This window comes from Penicillium waksmanii (assembly GCF_028829765.1).
Source record: "Penicillium waksmanii strain IBT 27052 chromosome Unknown utg000005l:1.0-5232799.0:1.0-5237142.0, whole genome shotgun sequence".
NCBI lineage: Eukaryota > Fungi > Ascomycota > Eurotiomycetes > Eurotiales > Aspergillaceae > Penicillium > Penicillium waksmanii.
In genome coordinates, this window is record NW_026643252.1 from 1,164,001 (window position 1) to 1,183,487 (window position 19,487).

Sequence of the window (19,487 nt, forward strand, 5' to 3'; positions counted from 1 at the left end):
TTGATCAATTTAACAACCGACCACCTAACCACTGGCACTCGGACCTGTTCACTCACAGTCTTCTTTTCCTCTTCATGGTATAGAGGCCCCCACACGGGCGCCTAAATGGTTACTAGTAGCAAGCACTCCAGTGTAAGTCTTTAGCAGTACTGCAAGCCAAGCATATCCACTCATACATCGTAGTATTATACCACCTTCCGTGCAGAACGGCAATCAGGCCATGCCAGTGCACATCATAAATAGTACTAGTCGTCACCGCACCATTGTCTCGGGCTGAGAAATTTCCAACCTTCCCCTTCCTCTCCTCTTCTCGCCTCGCCTCACCTCACACCGTGACCTTTCCCACCCTCGTCCCATCTGCACAGCGGAACTCCTCGAGACCAACTGTCAGTCAAGTTCTCCGCGGCTCCACCAATGACAAGACATATATCCCGGGGGGAGATCCACTTGACACCTCGACTCCGCCGCCGACTAGTTACTGCGTCGCACGGCAATGGCTGTGGTCAGTCTTCGGACAGGGCCAATTGTCGGCCAAAGATCAATGCTGACTAGGCACTAAATGATCGCTGTGACCTTCCCCCTCCCCTACCTAGGGACCTACTAATCCTTCGGGCAGCAAGGAGAAACCTGGGGTACCGAGATGCCGATGGATTTCTCCATGCCCTCGGGAAACTTAATATCCGGAGAGTCTGGATGGGCCACCCACAGCTGACCCGAAACGCTCCACCAGAACCCTATCGGATGCTACTCTCTCTCCTTCATCGCTACGCAGCTACCGTGTCGTCCTCGCAGTCCTTCTAGGACGCTGGTCAATTTGTTCTATGTTGTCGCGACTGAATCGCGCCCCTCAGAGATCCGCCACCCAACTACCGACTTTCCTAGTTAAACCACTTGTCGGAGGATATTCACCCTCCGTTGCGTACTACCTGCGCCGCGGAGAGAGCTTGTTCGCCGCAACCACGTTGAGAAGTGCGGGCCGCCTCCTTTTCTCTCATTCTGGATCGCAAGAACCGTGTCCCTGCATCGAGACAACTTTGCTACACCTCACCGGTTTATCATGAACGCTGATTCGGCCCGGGGTGTCCTACCGCTGTTCCCGACCGCTATCTCCGCAGAACTCCACCTCCAAGAGATGATCGCAAGTCTGTCGCCCTCACCACTCGCCCCCCCAAAATGCCTAACCTTCCCTCCCCGCCATCCCCCCTCTCTGCTTCGGGGAAGAAGAGACCACACCCCTCCAACGACACATCGCCCACTCAACCCGACCCCGCGGTGTCGCATACCTTGCGCGATGGCCCCAACCCCTCCGCCTCGGCTGCCGGGCCTTCCACATCGCCGGCGCATTCAACTGCCACCGTTGCCTCGAGTGCATCCTCGTCCTCCTTTCGAAACGTGTCTGCCTGTAATCGCTGTCGACTACGCAAGAACCGCTGTGATCAGCGCCTCCCACGATGCCAATCCTGTGAAAAGGCGGGTGTCCGCTGTGTCGGATATGACCCTATCACCAAGCGAGAGATACCACGCAGTTACGTGTATTTCCTAGAAACCCGAGTCGCCTATTTAGAGAAGCAGCTGGCGGAGCATCAGATAGAGTTTAAAAAGGCTGTTGCTTTTGACGAAGAGGAGGCAGTCAAAACGGAAACAGAACCCGAAATTGCGCAACCCTCATCTACTCTTGACGGAAACGCCATTGATATCTCCGACAAGACACAATGGAAGAATCCAGCATTAAAGGAGGAGAATGACCGGTCCGAGCAAAGAGCGGATGTGGAACAGACTGCAGAAGGTGCTCGCGATCCCGCCAATGAGGACAATTGGCGCTTGCACAACTTGGTATCAAACATCGGCATGGTTTCAGTGCAAGGCACATCTGATCCTCGGTATCTTGGCTCCACATCCGGTATATCATTTGCTCGAGTTGTCTTTGCTGCAGTGAGAAGTTCACTGCCAGGCAACATACCCGAGCGTGCTCCGATCCGGACAAGTGACCGTCTCCCCCAAACAGCCGCCGGTGGACCTGGAGGAGGCACCATGCGAGATTCTTTCTTCGGTCTCCAGACGAAGCCGATGATGAAGCGTGCAGCCTTCCCCGACCGCGAGCTAGCTGAGCGACTCATCGATCTTTATTTCGAACACGCCAACCCCCAAATGCCCATTCTCCACCGCCCGGAATTTATGGAACTTTTAGATCGAACATATCAGCTGGAAGAGAAAAATCGATCCCCACGCGCTCTTTATATCCTCAACATTGTGTTTGCTATTGGCGCTGGGATCATCTTCGACGACAAGCCCCAAAGTTCAGATGAGGAGAGCCGCGCTGGCCGTGACCGAGCCTCGTCCACAACCAAGCGACCAAGGCTGTCTAGTCACCAATACCAGCCAGAAGAGTACCATGCCTCGGCGATAGTGCATTTGGAATCTTTCCTGGGATCCTCATCCAGTGAGGGCTTCGGTGGGTTAGAAGAACTCCAAGCAGTGCTTTTGTTGGCCAGCTTTGCTCTGCTCCGGCCTGTTGCACCGGGTCTGTGGTATATTGTGGGTGTCGCTATGCGCCTAGCAGTTGATTTGGGCCTCCACTATGAAGATGGGGTTGGTCTTGATACCGGATCCAAGGATGGTAACCCTATTCAACCCCGCATCGATGCGCGTGAGCGTGGCCGACGCGAATGGGTTCGTGACCTGCGACGTCGCCTTTGGTGGTGTGTATACAGCTTTGACCGTCTCGTTGCTACTTGCGTCGGACGGCCATTCGGTATTAGCGATCAAGCCATCAGCACCGAGTTCCCATCCATGATGGATGACAAGTTTATCACCAAGTCTGGTCTGTTGTCACCACCCGAGGGAGCCCCGACTTATAAGCATGTGGCTTTCCATTACTTCAAGCTTCGTCTTCTTCAATCCGAAATTCACGATGTCCTTCAATACCAGCAAGCCCGTGCTGTGCGAAGACGTGCGCCAGATAGCATGGTTATCTTGCCCCACGCTGAACTTACCTCACCGTTCCTCCAAGGATTTGATTCATTCCGCTCGTGGCGACATGATGTACACCGTCGCTTGGTGGAATGGCACGAGACAGCCCCAACTCGCGCGGACACTGGCGTTCGATTCTCTATCGAACTTTTGGAGTTGAACTATTGGCAAGGCATAATTCTGCTCTATCAGCAGAGCTTGACGGTACCCGCTGAGTTGGCTAGCGAATTGACTCCGGCCGACGATGTCTCCAGTCCATCCTTCTCAAATCCGGACGAGGGTGATGAAGAAGACCATGTCTACCTGAATGTTGCCGAAGCTGGTCAGAAAGTGATTCGAATCTATCGTCAGCTTCACCGTGTGCGTTTGGTGAATTATACGTATCTTGCTACTCACCATATTTTCATGGCTGGTAAGAACCCACTGCTTGCTCTACTACACCGACTTGATTGAGTACTGACCTTGCCGTTCTAGGAATCTCCTTCTTATATGCTATCTGGCATTCGCCTCTTGTTCGAAGCCGACTCACTCTCGATGAAGTCGATTTTACTGTCCTTGCGGCAACATCCGTTCTGGGTGATTTGATGCATAAATGTCCACCTGCTGAGAATTGCCGTGATGCTTTCGAGCGGATGAGCAAGGCCACAGTCCAGATGTGTCTCTCTACGACCGGCTTCGGGTCTCAAGTTGACATGTCCCGTGTGCAGACATCGTCTCACGCAAGCAGCTCATTGTATCATGGCCGCACACGCCAGCAAATGGGTCAACGACAACAACCGGGCCAAGGTCAGGCTCGCCGACAAACCCAGAGTCGCTCGTCGCGGCCAGTTCCCAAGTTCGATATGAACCTGGCAGACCTATTCAGCGACAACCCGCCTCTGGCGGACCGATCAAGGATCGAGAATAGGCCCGGGGGACCTCCCTATGCTGTCCGACCAGATGCCCCAGAGACTCTACCTCCGGGCTTCGCACCCACAGATCACACAGGTCGTCCGTTCGCCCAGCGCACTCCCTCGATGGAGTACTATATGAAATATGAAAACTCCACTTCTCCCCAGGCCCCTCACCCTCAGTTCTACTATGGTAACTCGCCACCGCAGAGCGGTTCTCCTGGCAGTGTTGCCGCCCATTCTGCCAATGGCCCTCATGGCGTTCCACCTACCGACCACCCGGATAATCAACCTGGAATCAGTCTCGATTTCTTGGACTTTAGCTCTGGAGATCCCGATCATCCATCGAATATGGAGACAGATGCGAATGCAGACTATCATCTCGCCAATATGCCTCCTATCGGTCCCAACTTAGGACAGAACGTGGGCATTGATCTGGGCTTTGGCATGGCTATGGATTTCCAACATGATTGGAGTGAAAATCCCAACTATGATCTTCTAGAAGGGTATTTCTTCGGGGGCTCTGGACCTGGCGCATCCGGTGGGGATGCGTAAGGTGTTTATCTCTCCTCTTTACTCTTCTTGCTCTCCTCCCCCAATCCTCCTCTTCTTTACTTTCCTTTAATCCTTTTATGTTGCATGTATCTCTTTTTTGTATCATCCCTTGTCTCTCCTTCACGCCCCCTCCCTCCACACGATTTTGCTGGTTCTTGCCATTTACTATCCCAACCTCAACCTCACCTCTACCACCGCTACTTGCTTTATTAGGGATTGCATTGTCAGAGAGGATTAACAGGAAAAGGACCGGTTTCGCGAGTCCGGGGTTATGGCTGTTTTGGATTTGTTCTTGTCTTCTTTTCTTTTTTTTTTGATATTGATTTTTGATCTCTATTTTGGATTTTGCAATGTGTCTTGAGTTTTGAGATACCATATATTTCTTATATACTATCTATATCTTTAAATATAAATATAAATATAAACATAAACATACAGAGATGAGACATCCTGGACATAGTATACCGCAGTAATGACACTATCTAAGGCTCCTCTGTAAGGAGAATGCACTGGAAAGTCCAGGCCGGCCAAGTCGAATCGGGCAGCAACCCGCGCCAAAACAAACACAGCCGCTTTTTTCCTCCTTTCCTCACTTAATCAGCCAACACATCCAGAGGCTGAGGCACTGGCACTGACACTTTATTTGTCGCATCTCGTTGGCTACCTTGGCCCCGTGCGCTTGGACCCAACAGCCTGACTTCGACCTCATCAGGTGCCCAGTGCCCTGTGCTCACAGTACTCCGACTGCCTAGCCCATCTCACGATCTCCCCGATCTGCGATTCTGCCCGCCCTCGAACTTTCCTGCCCTTCCCTCCCCCCTCCACACCCCTCGAGAAACTTCTCTCCCTGTGTCGAGTCAACCTTCACGACGCGTACCATGCCCATTCGCCGCGATCGCAAGCACCGAATCCCCCGCCTCCGCTAGTTCGTGCTCCAGGTTCGCTCAGCCCTGTCGGAGCGGGCCCTGCAGGCAACCGACTCCCACCGAATTCACACTTAATCCATTCATTCGTCGGTTTTCTAGAACGTCAAGTTCTTTCGCTAGTCCGTCTTAGGACTACTCTCATTCGTTTCGCCTCGATACATTCGCTTTGGCTTGCGCCCAAAAGTAACGCGCATCGACCGAGTTCGCCAACCTCGACTTTTCTCTCTCTCTCCCGGACATGCGCGTGAGCACCGACTTTGTACACGACCGCTTATGATGACCCTTGGATACGGCTCGGAACTCTAGTATCGCCGCATTAAACCGGTAACAACATGGCCAAAGCCGACGTGCGAAGGGACTATTATGCAGACCTGGGGCTCGCCCCCAGCGCGGAAGGAGAGGATATCAAAAAGCAGTTCAGAAAGCTAGGTGGGTAAACAATGGACTTTCAAGACAACACATCTGGATTTGTGCTAACACATCATGTAGCGCTCAAATACCACCCTGACAAGAATCCCGGGAAGGAGGCAGAGTTTAATGCCAAGTTCCAGGCCATCAAAACCGCCCACGATCTTCTGAGTGACCCCCAGCAACGCCTCAAGTACGATACAGATCGATTGCGCGCTGGTTACGGCAAGGTATCCGGGCCTCCAAAGACAAATACCTCGCGGAGAGCACAGCCACAGCCAACTGCCTTCAGACCTACTCCTCCACGACCCCAATATAATCCGCCACCTTTTACGAAACCGCAACCCACGTCAAATGGACCGTCCTCAGGCGCCAAGCGGTACGAAGCACATGCCCGTGCGGGGCCAACGTCATGGCACAAGCCACGGGATGAGGGTCAAACAAGAGCAGATGCGTTTAAAGGGTTCTCAGGAATGAGGGGCGCCGCCGGCTGGCGAGGATTTGACCCAAATACGGGAGGTTCAACCGCCGGAGGAACACCAAGACAGCAGAATCAACCCTTTGGAAAACCACGACCTCAATCCGCCTACGAGCGCTTCCAAGAAAGTTACCGAACGCAGAATCCTTCCTCAACCCCTCATTCACCCAAGAAGAGGAACGGATATGCCCCTGGGGCCTCAGGAGATGACGAACCCATGGCCCGAAATACCTCGGCGTATACCAGCTCCAGCCGGCCAAGCAGCATGTATTTCGATTCTCCTCCACGAGCGCCCACGGCAAAGAAACCAGTGGTTCCCGATCTACCACAGTTCCATCCCGAGTACGAACGTGCCAGTAGCCGCTATGCGACGGCAGGTGGCGAGAAGACATTCTTTACAAGCTCCGGGCTTGGACGTTCGTCCACTGTACGCACTCCATCTGGAGGCTACCGAACCTCCAGTGCACGCACAAATCCACCCAGTCCGACTCCTAGCCAACACGGACGTCACCGTAGTGTCAGTCCGAAGAGCGGACGCAATCGGGAATATTCAGTCTCAGAAACCTCTAGCGACCTAGACGATGACGAAGAGGATATTCCCGAACCTCAGCCTAAACCGAAGGCCGTACCCAAGAGTCGAATGCGCCACCGTCAGAAGTTTCCTGATCTCTACGGCAATGATTCGAGCTCCAGCACTGGTGAGGACCCTCGTGCCCGACAAGGCCAAAAACACTCCAGGCTGTCGCCGTCTCCGGAAGGATTCTGGAAATACCGAAGAAACTCAGGATCCCAGGATGGAAATGCTGACTTAAACCGTAATCAAGGCCATAATTCCGACAGTGCAGCTTTCCCCAAGGGCCAGCAAGGACCATTCAGCAACCCTGCTTCACGGTATGACGCTCTTCGTCCCCACCCTTCAAGGAAGTCAAACTCATCATTTTTCTATATGTACAGCCCTGATTCAGCTCAAAGCAAGCCAACCTCCCAACCAATGTTCGGGCGAGACAGTCCCAGTAACTTACACAAGAAGTTTTCTGAAGAGGACTGGAGAGAACATATTAACAAGTTCGATTTTCTCGGTGCCCACGCCACGAGCAAAGACGCATTTCGCTCATCATCCAAGGGCAGTGCGGACAGGGAGAAGACAGCAAAGTTATACCGTGACTTTCAGCCGCGGAAAGCAGAAAACTATTCGCATCCAAAATTTGCAAACATGTCAATAGATGACCTGACGCAACCCCCACAAGTAAATCCATTGCGTACCTCGCCTGTCTCGCAAAGCCAGGGCAGGGCAACAAATTCCACTGGCTCGGGGTCATCGAGGAGAGAGACTGGCCGGCCTGGTCTTGACTCATTTGCACCAACGACAGGAACTGGACCTCAACCACAGGCACAGCCGCAACAGGCGCCAACACCATTTGCACAAGCGAAGTTTTCAGCTGAGCAGTGGAGCGAACAGCTACGAAATATTCCCTGGAATCCATCGGATACTCACAAACCCCGACAAGCAAACACCCCACCTTCACGGAGCCCCAAGAAGCCGGCCAGATCAGGCAACAAAAAAAGCACCCCCCCAGCCGGCAAAAGTGACGACCGAGGCCGAAGAAAACAAAGGAACAACCAATGGCGATACTCCCTTGGAGTCAACACCGACCCCGCCTATTGAGGCCGAGGTCGAGCCTGAGGCCATGGATCTTGATGATGAAATCCCCGCGGTTCATCCAACTGCATCATCCGCCTCAGGGCATGGTTCTGCTAGTGGGTCGGCAAACACAAGCTATCCGGATCTAAATGGAAACGCTGCAGGAAGTGATTCAGGCGCATCGAAGCAAACCGCAATGCATCATACAGTAAATGGCGCATCCAAGGCAGAGACTCGCACGCCTCTGTTTAATCTGGATAATCTTCGCAACACGGCACCATTTACCAGCACTAACAGCGGTGGTATCGAAAACCTGGAAGACGTCTTCGCGACCTTACCATTCGAGTCGAAGGCAAGACAGCAGGCAACCACGAAAGAAGAAATCCAACCACGGAAGCTCGAGCTGCCCAACCCGCCCAAGCGACCCCGTGCACCTGATCTCGTCCTTCAACCGGGTTCGCAAACCCTCATGCTCTCTCGCGATAAATGGAATTATTACGTGTCCACTATGGGCAGCTATATGCACGACTGGAATATTTTCAATCGACGCATGCTGCTGCATTTCAATACCCGGCAGGATGCCATCGAAACAGGCCTCGCTCCGGGCTGGATAAGTGCTGTGGGCGACACAGCACGTCTACGAATGAATGGTGCGGACGGAGATGCAACCCCGGAAAAGAGCCAGGGTCATGCGGAAGTTGATGAGGCGGATATTGATGATTTGGTTCCTGATCGTCGAACCGGTGGGTACAGTGCGTACCTGCGAGGCATTGAAGAGGATGTCCAGGTACGGAAGCACTGGGATGTGGCTTGTGAGTTGCACCGCGAGTGTATCGTTGATCTGGGACGACTTCGGGAGTGGATCCGCAGAGGAGGAAAAGTGATTTGAATGAATGCCTTGAAGTTCTATGATGAATGAGATGAGGTGTGTTGAGCGTTTCTCGCCGTTGTTCTTTATTGCATGTTAGGCTAGGCTTTGGTGTCTTTTTTGGTGAATACCCTGGATATGATTTGCATTTGATAGATATTAGCCTCGGGCCCATTAATTTTGCATGCCCTGAGGTTGCATGCATACATTGAGATTGTACTAGTACTGTTTTGATATCTTGCCCCAGAATCTAGTTGAATCTAGTTCCTCCATATCGCTTCCTCGTACTTGATATCGAGGCCTGAGGCAGGTATACTTCATGTACTGGAAATACCGTAAAATACCAAAACTGTGCGGGAAAAAATACGATCATGAGTCACGTTTGGAGTCACCGCGGGGCCTCGAGTATGTAAATCTATCGGGGCTGCCCTTTTTTCTATAGGGTGTTACTTTTGAACCTTTTGAAGTTACTATCCGGTATGAAAATATCAACCCCCGGCTACTACATCTCTCCTTATCCCAAATGGGTGACCCCAATTGTACACCGAGAGAAGTTTGAACCACTGACCCGCGCCAGAATACTTTGCCCCGCCATCCCGAAGCCGGACGTACTTCTCTTCTTTTCCAATTCCCCGCCACTAACACAATTGATTGCAATTGATCTCCAATCCACGCATATCCAAGCATCGTGATTGGCACGCATTTGGAATCGGCACATACACAACCGCAACCATGGTCTCTATTGTTTTAGGAAGTCAATGGGGTGATGAGGGTGAGTCCGCGGAGTCGCCCGCAGAGGGCAAAAGGGAAAGAGAATTGAGTCAAGACGAGATGCTGACGCCGGATTGTCGATTCTTATAGGGAAGGGCAAGATCACCGATATGCTGTCGCAGCAGGCGACTCTCTGCTGTCGTGCTGCTGGTGGTCACAGTACGTTCCAACCCACATGGCCCTGGTCCAAATGGGAACTTGAACGAATGCTCAATTAAATTTCCTCTTCCCAGATGCCGGTCACACTATCGTCCACGACAACGTCACCTACGACTTCCACATTCTGCCCTCAGGCCTGGTCTCCCCTTCATGTATCAACCTGATCGGCGCCGGCACTGTCGTCCACGTCCCCAGCTTCTTCAAGGAACTCGCTCACATCGAGGCCAAGGGTCTGACCTCCGCTAGCAAGCGCATCTTCATCTCTGACCGCGCGCACGTCTGCTTCGATCTCCACTCTGTTGTCGATGGTCTGGAAGAGGCTGGTCTCGGTGGCCGTAAGGTTGGCACCACCGGTAAGGGTATCGGTCCTTGCTACAGTGACAAGGCTGCACGCCGTGGTGTGCGCATCGGTGAGATTCTGGATGAGGTGACCTTCGAGCGGAAATTGCGCACACTTGACACTTCGTACCGCGCTCGCTTCGGCGATATCTCTTACGATGTCGAGGAGGAAATTGCCCGTTTCAAGGTATGTTCGTGGGGAGAATGAGAATCTGAGACTTTGTGGGGGGGGAAGGGAAATACCCCGGCCTGGGGTTAATCGGATTTGGTCTGGGGTGCATGCAGGTTAGAATCGGCTCTCTAATGAAGTATATTTTACAGGAATACCGCACCAAGCTTCAGCCCTACATCGTCGACCAACTCGAGTTCCTGCACAAGCACAAGGACTCCGCCAACACCCTCGTCGAAGGCGCCAACGCCCTCATGCTGGACCTCGACCACGGCACATACCCCTTCGTCACCTCCTCTTCCACCGGCCTGGGCGGTGCCGTGCAAGCACTTGCCCTCAACCCGAGCAGCATCAAGAACGTTATCGGTGTCTTGAAGGCCTACACCACCCGCGTCGGATCCGGACCGTTCCCCAGCGAACAGCTGAACGAGGACGGTGACAAGCTGCAGAAGGTTGGTCGCGAGTTCGGCGTGACGACCGGTCGTCGTCGTCGCTGTGGCTGGCTCGACCTTGTTCTCGCCCGCTACTCCCACGCCATCAACCACTATACCGCGCTCAACCTCACCAAGCTCGATGTCCTGGATGACTTTGACGAGATCAAGGTTGGTGTCGCTTACATCCTGCCCGACGGCACCCGCACTACCTTCACTTTCCCCGCCGACCCCAACGTCGTCGACAAGATTCAGGTCGAGTACGCTACCCTCCCTGGCTGGAAATCCAACACCATGGGTGTCACCCGCTACGAGGACTTGCCGCCCAATGCGCAGGCCTACATTGAGTTCATCGAGCGTGAGATCGGCAATGTCCCCGTCAAGTGGATCGGTACCGGTCCCGCTCGTGAGCACATGATTGCCCGCGAGTAGATTGAATGAAGAAACTGCGTGAATAGGTGTTATATCCCTTCCCTTCCCTCTCTATCCCCTCGTCCCTCCATCCCATCCCCCTTTCCGAGGTTGATATATTGTAAGTGTCTTCCTTTTTGGGTAGATTTCTCTGTTTTTCCAGTCTCGGGTACCTGGTTACTGCAAAATATTGGGATATGTTATTGAATTATACACGGTTTCCATCTTAACATCCTGCTTCCGGTGTTACTTATTCCCCAATGGACATACATGCTAGACATTTCCTTCAAGTTGGTTGTCGTTCTCTTGGACAAGGCTGTTCGACATGAGGTAGGTGGAGTTATTTAGTTCCAAGGTTGTAAAATAGGTATACTTAAACAGTGATTACTACATATATAGTACAAACCATTATTAATTGATCAAGTTCAAGTTCTTTCCAAGGTTAAGAGTGAGGATTTTATTATGCTGTAATGGATGTAGATTGAATTCTAAATAGTAAGAGGAATGATTTGCTAGATGGTATCCTGTGTATAGTACAATTTTTGAAATTACATATCGTTCACAATGAACTTGAAGCAATATAACACATGAGGTGAGAAGTGGAAGTGGAGGAATCAAGACAGCAGGCATATTGTACAAGGACGTAAGCCAAAAGACATAGAAACGCCGCCCGGATGCGAGAATGGCAAGGTAACTCTATCGATTGCCCTGCTTCACGAGTGGAAAATTCGTGTCACAGATTAAAAGTCGTCATCAAACGTGCTCCGACGGGTTGGTTTGAATTCGCGGGACTGACCGCCAAATCCACTATCTTTGTCGACGAAGTTGTTGTACCGACCGCGAGGATTGCGATCGTTGAAACCGCCTGGCCGGCGACCACGGTTTGAGCCACGGTCTGAGCCACGGTCTGAGTTGCGGCTAAAACCACGACCAGAGTCACGACCAGAATCACGACCAGAATCACGACCAAAGCCACCGCGGTTGGAATCGCGGCCGAAACCGCCACGGGGACGTCGATCATCGTCAAAGTTACGGCGAGGTCCCTCAACGTTCAGGTCGCGGACTCGGCTAATGCCTAGGTTTTGGGCGACACGAGCGCTGATAGCGGGAGGCTCGGGCAGACAGTATCCGTGGACGGCATTGCGGTTCATCGCCGCGACGCAGGCACGGCGGTCTCCATGTGTCGGGATGAGGGTGCCGAACTGGGACTTCCAGGCGGTTTCACGGGTGGCAGGGGGCAACATGGCCATGGCGCTCATGGCCTGGGCAAGGGAGCTATCAGGCTCGCCTGACAGGCCCTCGGTCATGTCGTAGGCGGCAACAGGGAATGAAGTGCGGTCTTCTTCGATGGGAATACCGTTAAGCAGCTTTTGATAATGCTGGCGCTCACCCTCGGTGAGGAAAATCCAGCCTTCACCGGTCTTGTTGGCACGAGCGGTACGACCGAGACGGTGGACGTAGGTCACTCTATCGCGGGGAACACCCACCTGGAGGACGTGGGTCACTTCCGGGAAGTCCATACCACGGGCAGTCACGTCCGAAGAAAAGAGGATGGCCTCACTTGCCTTTCGGAAGTTGTTGGCGGCAGCAGTACGCCCGGCCTGGGTGAGCCTGGAATGAATCTCAATCATGGCCATACGACCCAGAGGGCGGCGGCGGTCTTCGGGGGAGACACGAAGCTCCTCGAAGACACTGGCATAGAGTGAGACCTCGCTTGTGGCATTGGCGTAGATGATGGCCTTGAAAGGACGCAGGCTAGGGTCCTCGCTTTGGCGAGCCTTGTACTCCTTGGCAAGCTCGAGGATAGTGGGCAGAACATTTTCATATCCTTGCATGAACACGGCCTTCTGAGGCACCCGCATGTGGGTAGGAGCTTCATCCTCCCGAATGGTCTTGACGAACTTGTAGTCCGGCTTCATAGTTCTATCAACCATTCTCATCACCTCACGGGGCACGGTAGCCGAGAGCATGAGTGTCTGACGGTCTACCTTGTATGGGTCTGGGAAGAGGTTCTGGAGTTCTCTAATTTCCTGTGAGAACCCGTCATCCAGCAGACGATCAGCCTCGTCGAGAATCAGGGTGTTCAGCTCGGGAGCCGCAACGCCACTCCTGGGGTCGGAGAAAATATCCTTAAGACGGCCAGGGGTTCCAACGAGAAGATGGCAACCCTCGCGCTGCATCTTCCTCAATCCAAACGACTTTTGTGTACCACCGACAGCAGTCTGAACGACGAGACCGGTGTTGGCTGCAACCTTCATCGCCTCGGCAGCAATTTGCTCAGCCAATTCGCGGGTGGGCGAGATGATGAGGGCGCGAACATCGGCGCAGCTAGCTCCGGTACGACCACGGCCAGTTTTGCGAGTCTGAACGAATGTGGGATCGTTGAGAATGTTCTGCATGGTTGGGATGAGAAAGGCAAGCGTCTTGCCGGTTCCGGTCTTTGCCTGGGCCAAACTGAACCAAAAGTCAGCGGCAGTTTTAAAAAATGGAGGGATGAGCCTTTGAAAGACAAAAGAAGAACTTACACATCGACGCCTTGAAGCATCTGGTTGATGGTTTGACTCTGAACATCGGTCATGGTCTTCAGACCCATGCGGCTGGGGTGAGTGATGTTTCGGATCAGCGAAGGGCTGACGAGGCCCGACGTTTGCAGATCCGCAAACTCTGTGATGATTTCTTGTTCAGAAGTCTCCTTCACTCCAGTGTCTGCCTCAGCCTCAGCGGCAGCGGCAGCAGTGGCCTCACGCAGGGCCGGGAAAGTCTGGAAAGACCGTACCAGGCCAGGGGAAAGGGTTGACGAGGGCTGCCATTTGAACAATTGAGGAGTCCAGCGAACATGTGTGGAGCGCGGCACCACTGCACGTAGTGCATGGGCAGTACCGAAACGACGCACGGCACCAAACATGATGGATGAATTAGTGAAATGGAAGGGTGTTGTGGCGATGTCGCGGATGGTTTCTCGCGCGCGATGAAAACTTTCTGGAATCACGTGGCCTTATCGATAGAGTCTGCAATCGCGCCAATCAGAGGACAGGGGGATAAATACAGTATGGATTGCCATTGGGATGAGTAAAAAACAATATACATTCTCAATTGTTGCTAGTATGACGATTAATCGCCCAGGCTCCCAGCACAGTGTATAAGACATTTCTCTCTACTATTCTACCATTCTACTATTCTACTATACCCGGTGAGTAAGCGGAACCCGGATCACGGGACTTCCGACCCTGAGGCACGTCCAGTAAGCAGCATTGTGTGGCACTAGGATTGATAAGCTAGGCGCATTTAGAGTGTAGTAGCTGACAAACAAAGATTCACTTTTCTCTGCCTCTTCAAGCTCTGCTTTTGGAAAAAGGTGGACGGGTGTGACTAACTTCTGCACTAGTACCTGGCTGGTAACTGGTGACTGGGTCGTGTATAAATACTTCTTGGTCCCACCTTGATAGCTTCCATTCTCGCAGTCTTCAATCACACTTTTCTCCACCAACACATCCGCCATGGCTCCCACCACTGTTGCCATTGTTGGCGCCTCCTACGCAGGTCTCCATATAGCTCACTCTCTGCTTGCCGTTCCCGACGTCAAGGTTGTGCTCGTCAACCCATCCACCGTTTTCTACTGGAACATCGCCGCTCCGCGCATCGTCGCCAAGGCAAAGGCCTTCTCGCCCGATCAGTATCTGCTTCCCATCCCCAATGCCTTTGCCAAGTACCCCGCCGAATCGTTCGAATTCATTGCCGGAACTGCCACTGCCATCGATGCCACTGCCAAGAGCGTCTCGGTGACCCCCAATGCTGGCGATGCCAGGACGGTGTCCTATGACTACCTTGTCATCGCATCTGGCAGCACGACAGCTTCATCCAACGGCTCCATCACCGGTTCTCCAATCCCATTCAAGCCGACCAACCACGACGACCTGAAAGAAATAATCGCCGCATCTCAACAGCAGATCTCTGGTGCTAAGGAGATCGTCATTGGTGGTGCAGGCCCCATTGGTGTCGAAGTCGCCGGCGAGATTGCGGAAGCAGTTAAGCAGAGCGGCAACAAGGCGTCTATCACCTTGGTCTCGGCAACCGATCGGGTTCTCTCCATGCTCAAACCATCTGCCAGCTCCAGCGCTGAGAAATTGCTCAAGAAGTTGAACGTCAAGGTGATCAACTCTACCCGAGTCAGTGGAGTCGAAGCTTCCGGCGAGGATGCCTCTAAGTCCTGGACCGTCTCTCTGAGCAACGGCGAGAAGATCAACGCCGATCTTTACATCCCCACCACCGGCGTTCTGCCTAACAACAGCTTCATCCCCGAGCAGTTCCTGGACCAGGATGGCTGGGTCAAGGTCGACAAGGAGCTGCGCGTTCTTTCCGCCGACAAGATTTACGCTGCTGGCGACATCACCAATAACTCTATGCGTTTGAGTTTCAAGACGATGGAGCAGGCCAAAATCGCGGCCAACAACCTCAAAGCAGACATTGCTGGCAAGGGCGAGCGCCAGTCATATGACCAGGGCGATAGTGTCATGATGGTCGTCCCGGTGGGTGAGAGTGGAGGCACTGGGCAGTTGTTCGGCATGGTCCCCTTCAGCTTTATGGTCAAGATGATCAAGGGTGGGGATTTCTTCATCTCTAAGGCAGCAGGCACTGTGAACGGAACGGCTTAGGAGAGAGGGGAAAAGGAAAACCCTAGAGACGTATGTTATTATGAGGCGGCGACTTAATTCTTTGATACCTCGAGTCCGTCTGATGAACTGGACGATAGATAGAATGACTAATCGATATACCATGTTAAATAATCACCTGGGGAACTTTATGAATTTGCATCCGATGAGCTTGTGTTCGTTAGTGCAATACTAGTATCAGATCTAGTGTCCTCATAGTAGTTAACACCCCACGTCAGTAATAGTAATAAGCATGAACTGATGGATCGGAAGTTTCGGCAGTTCATCTCCCAACCAATCCGAAGCTGAGCCTAGATTAAGTGCTGAGGGTCAGATTCGATCGGGAACTTGAATGCTCAGATCGTCTTTGCACTGTACTCCTCCCCCGCGACTGGCCGCATGCGGTAACCTGCTCCGTGCTGAGAAATCAGTCAGGGTTCTTGATTATTCATATTCATTGGGTGCATTGGTCATTGTCTTTGCCGACGGTGATCGTACCTAGAATGGCTATCTTCCGTCGGCCTGCTTCTTCTTTAATTCATCCGAGCTCCACCACGGCCAGCAGTGGAGCCATTCAACTTTTTGCAAGCTCTCGTGGCGTGTTTTGTTGGGAGGCGTCCCTCTAAGGATGATTTCTCCGAATCTTCGGCATCGGTCATTCTTAATCTAGAAAAGTACGGAGTACACAGTGAACCATTGGGTACATTCCATCTTTGCTCGTTCCCAGTTCTATGATGTCGATATTATGCAACTTTGATGCAGAACAGTGGGTCAGTCAGAACTTTGGACTATAACCTTCTCGAGAAGCTTCTCCGGAACCCTTCGGCAAGCGGCGACTTTGCTTTCTAATGGATAAAATGATCAAGAATTCTGCCTCGGTCACTTTACTGCCCCGCTTGACGGTTTGACCTTGACTTCTTCTCTTCCTATATAAGTCCAAACCCCCAACGTTGTACGATAATCTAAAGTCAGCATTATTTCCGAATCATCTCCTCCTAGTACTACAATCTCTCGCCGCATCCACCTACTCTCCCATTTTTTAAAATAATTCCGTTTACGTCATGTCCAACAAAGCTCTCATCTTCAAGCAGATCCCCCAGGGATACCCTGTCCCCGGTAAGGATCTCACCATCGAGACCGCTGCGTACGATGCCAATGTTGCCGCTCCCGACAACGGTGTCGTCCTGCAATCCCTCTACACCAGCTACGACCCTTATATGCGTGGCCGCATGCGCCCCGCTGAGGTCAAGTCCTATGCCGCCGCCTTCGCCCTCGACAAGCCCATTGAGAGCGACAGCATCGCCAAGGTCGTCCGTTCCAACAATGCCAGCTACAAGGAGGGAGATCTGGTGATCGGTCACGTCCCCATCCAGGAATACGTTGCCCTCGACGCCCCCAACCTGGTTCGCATCCGCAAGCTCGAGAACCCCCTCGGAATTGAAGATATCCGCGTCTTCCTGGGTCCTCTCGGTATGCCCGGCCTGACTGCTTACTCTTCCCTTTACGAGATCGGCAAGCCCAAGAAGGGCGAGACCATCTTTGTCTCCGCTGCCAGCGGTGCCGTCGGCCAGCTGGTCGGCCAGCTCGCCAAGCACGAGGGTTTGCGCGTGATTGGATCCGTCGGTAGCGACGAGAAGCTCGACTACATCATCAACGAGCTCGGCTTCGATGGCGGTTTCAACTACAAGAACGAGAAGCCCTCCGCTGCCCTCGCCCGTCTTGCCCCCGAGGGAATTGATATCTACTATGAGAACGTCGGTGGCGAGCACTTCGAGGCTGCCCTCGATGCCTTCAACAACTTCGGCCGCATCGTCACCTGCGGTCTGATCTCGCAGTATAACTCCGCTCCTTACCCCATCACGAACATTCACCAGATCCTCGTGAAGCGTCTCACCATGCGCGGCTTCATTGTCATGGACCCCGGCATGGGTGATATCTACACCAAGGAGCACCAGGAGCGTGTGCAGAAGTGGATCAAGGAGGGTACCTTCAAGGTTCTCATCCACGAGACTGTTGGCATTGATAACGGTGCCGAGGGCCTGGTTGGTATCTTCCACGGCAAGAACAAGGGCAAGGCTGTTCTCAAGTTTTAAATTAGCAATAGCATTGGGAACCGGTGTTATTATATGTCATGAAATGAAATGAAACCAGAGAAAGAGAACTGGATTTACAATAATGACTCGGGACTTTTTCAGATTTCTCTATATAAAAAAAAGCCGGTTCGATGCAGTAGTAGTAGTAGTAGTACGTAGTATTAGTAGCTGACTAGAGCTTCGGGATGGCTCGGTTATTGCCTGGATGCAACATCGAAGAGAAGGAAATCATGCCTAGCAAGGGTTAGCTATTATATGACTGCGGATCGTCAAGCTCGATCAATTCCACGCAAATACAGCAACAAAATTAGACTTTTGAAAACAAAAAGACCCTTGAAAATACTAGGTGTACTCGTAGTAATTCTAGTCGGTGGCTAAATGTTCTCGCATCGGCCAAATTCGGCTGAGCGGGAAGCCGTCGACCAATCACCTGACTGAGAAGTACGATGACATTGGGTGGGCGAGTTACCGGTCGGACTCCCGAGGCAACTTGAACTTCATCCTTGTGCGAGCGACCAACTTCGACCCTCACCACTCCAACTCGTCACAATGGCCTCATTTGCGCGCCCGTCTCTGCTCCGGCAGACCCTTGCGACTCGGTCGCCTCTTCTCCGCCAGAATGTTGGCGTGTCGCAGGCCGTCGCCTTCCACGCTTCCGCGAAGAAGCAGATCCTGCCTCCGTTGCCGCGTACGTTGAGACCCCGAGAGGACCCCAAGAGATATCTGGCGGTACAAATGTGCTTCAGACGAATTGGGAGGCCTATCCGATAATTTAAAATGTGCTCGCTAACTCTCTATCCGTCGTTGCAGAGACCATCCAGGGAACCAGTACGTTTAACCGATCCGAGTTCGAACCTTGACGCCCTTCTCCTCGCATGTCTCAATCTCCAAGCCCATCGAACTCCCGTATACCGATATGATACGTCTACCAAAGGCTTTCTAGCGCGATCAGCGAGGGATTGGGTGTTGCAATTTCGATTGGACTGCATACTGACCCGCCGTGATAGTGAACGACCCCGTTCCCGTCCCCAACCCTCACCCCTCTGAGGGAAGCTACCACTGGACATTCGAGCGGTACGCCGCATCCCTAGTGCAGCAATGCATGAATAATTCTCTCGATATTCCAAAATCGCTAACATTCTCCCAGCGCCGTCTGCGTCGGTCTGATTCCCCTCTCCATCGCTCCCTTCGCCGCTGGCTCCCTCAACCCGGTCATGGACGCCGTCCTTTGCTCCCTCCTGGTCGCTCACTCCCACGTTGGATTCCAGTAAGCTCAATCCTCAAATTTCCGATCCCTCCCCCCCGGCACACACCACTAATTCTCTACCAGGGCCGCCATCATCGATTACTTCCGTCCTCAGCGTGTTCCCAAGTTCAACTCTCTCTGCAACTGGCTCCTGCGCGCCTTCACTCTGACCACCGCCGTCGGTCTGTATGAGTTCGAGACCAACGATGTGGGTATCACCGAGGCCCTGCGTCGTATCTGGAACGCATAGAGCGTTTTCGTTGTCGTCATTTGAAAAGGGTGTTTCGTGTTTCTTTTGTCTCTGGTCCAGGCGTTCCGCCTATGTATATGTCAACCTTTTTTTCTTCTCATTTGTCTCTGTCCGACTTGTGTCGGTGCTCAAATCTCTCGTTTCCCATGGGAAATATCACTTCTGTACCAGCAGCATTACCTCATTTCTTATCATATTTGACTCCGTACTAGTAGCAAAAGGGTTATAAAAA

General features: G+C 52.7%; 7 protein-coding genes across 7 annotated transcripts; 6 read left to right on the plus strand and 1 right to left on the minus strand.

Moving 5' to 3' along the window:
• Positions 1-1,173: 1,173 nt before the first annotated feature.
• N7481_005342 (Zn(II)2Cys6 transcription factor) lies at positions 1,174-4,415 on the plus strand (the record flags this gene model as incomplete). Its single annotated transcript, XM_057264561.1, has 2 exons — positions 1,174-3,382; positions 3,445-4,415. The coding sequence occupies 2 exons, from the start codon at positions 1,174-1,176 to the stop codon at positions 4,413-4,415; spliced, it is 3,180 nt and encodes a 1,059-aa protein (XP_057122281.1).
• A 1,258-nt stretch (positions 4,416-5,673) lies between these two features.
• Positions 5,674-8,758, plus strand: N7481_005343 (uncharacterized protein; the record flags this gene model as incomplete). Its single annotated transcript, XM_057264562.1, has 3 exons — positions 5,674-5,770; positions 5,831-7,770; positions 7,805-8,758. 3 exons carry the CDS (start codon positions 5,674-5,676, stop codon positions 8,756-8,758), a joined length of 2,991 nt encoding a protein of 996 aa, XP_057122282.1.
• Positions 8,759-9,469: 711 nt separating this feature from the next.
• On the plus strand, positions 9,470-11,038 carry adB (adenylosuccinate synthase ADE12; the record flags this gene model as incomplete). The annotated part of the gene is made up of 4 exons (XM_057264563.1): positions 9,470-9,509; positions 9,599-9,667; positions 9,742-10,193; positions 10,328-11,038. 4 exons carry the CDS (start codon positions 9,470-9,472, stop codon positions 11,036-11,038), a joined length of 1,272 nt encoding a protein of 423 aa, XP_057122283.1.
• Positions 11,039-11,757: 719 nt separating this feature from the next.
• helA (putative DEAD box RNA helicase HelA) lies at positions 11,758-13,922 on the minus strand (the record flags this gene model as incomplete). Its single annotated transcript, XM_057264564.1, has 2 exons — positions 11,758-13,471; positions 13,543-13,922. The coding sequence occupies 2 exons, from the start codon at positions 13,920-13,922 to the stop codon at positions 11,758-11,760; spliced, it is 2,094 nt and encodes a 697-aa protein (XP_057122284.1).
• A 592-nt stretch (positions 13,923-14,514) lies between these two features.
• On the plus strand, positions 14,515-15,669 carry N7481_005346 (NAD(P)/FAD-dependent oxidoreductase; the record flags this gene model as incomplete). The annotated part of the gene is made up of 1 exon (XM_057264565.1): positions 14,515-15,669. One exon carries the CDS (start codon positions 14,515-14,517, stop codon positions 15,667-15,669), a length of 1,155 nt encoding a protein of 384 aa, XP_057122285.1.
• Positions 15,670-16,727: 1,058 nt separating this feature from the next.
• Positions 16,728-17,759, plus strand: N7481_005347 (MDR family NADP-dependent oxidoreductase; the record flags this gene model as incomplete). Its single annotated transcript, XM_057264566.1, has 1 exon — positions 16,728-17,759. The coding sequence occupies one exon, from the start codon at positions 16,728-16,730 to the stop codon at positions 17,757-17,759; it is 1,032 nt and encodes a 343-aa protein (XP_057122286.1).
• A 549-nt stretch (positions 17,760-18,308) lies between these two features.
• N7481_005348 (CybS family protein) lies at positions 18,309-19,255 on the plus strand (the record flags this gene model as incomplete). Its single annotated transcript, XM_057264567.1, has 5 exons — positions 18,309-18,447; positions 18,570-18,587; positions 18,767-18,833; positions 18,907-19,026; positions 19,090-19,255. 5 exons carry the CDS (start codon positions 18,309-18,311, stop codon positions 19,253-19,255), a joined length of 510 nt encoding a protein of 169 aa, XP_057122287.1.
• Between the last annotated feature and the right edge of the window lie 232 nt (positions 19,256-19,487).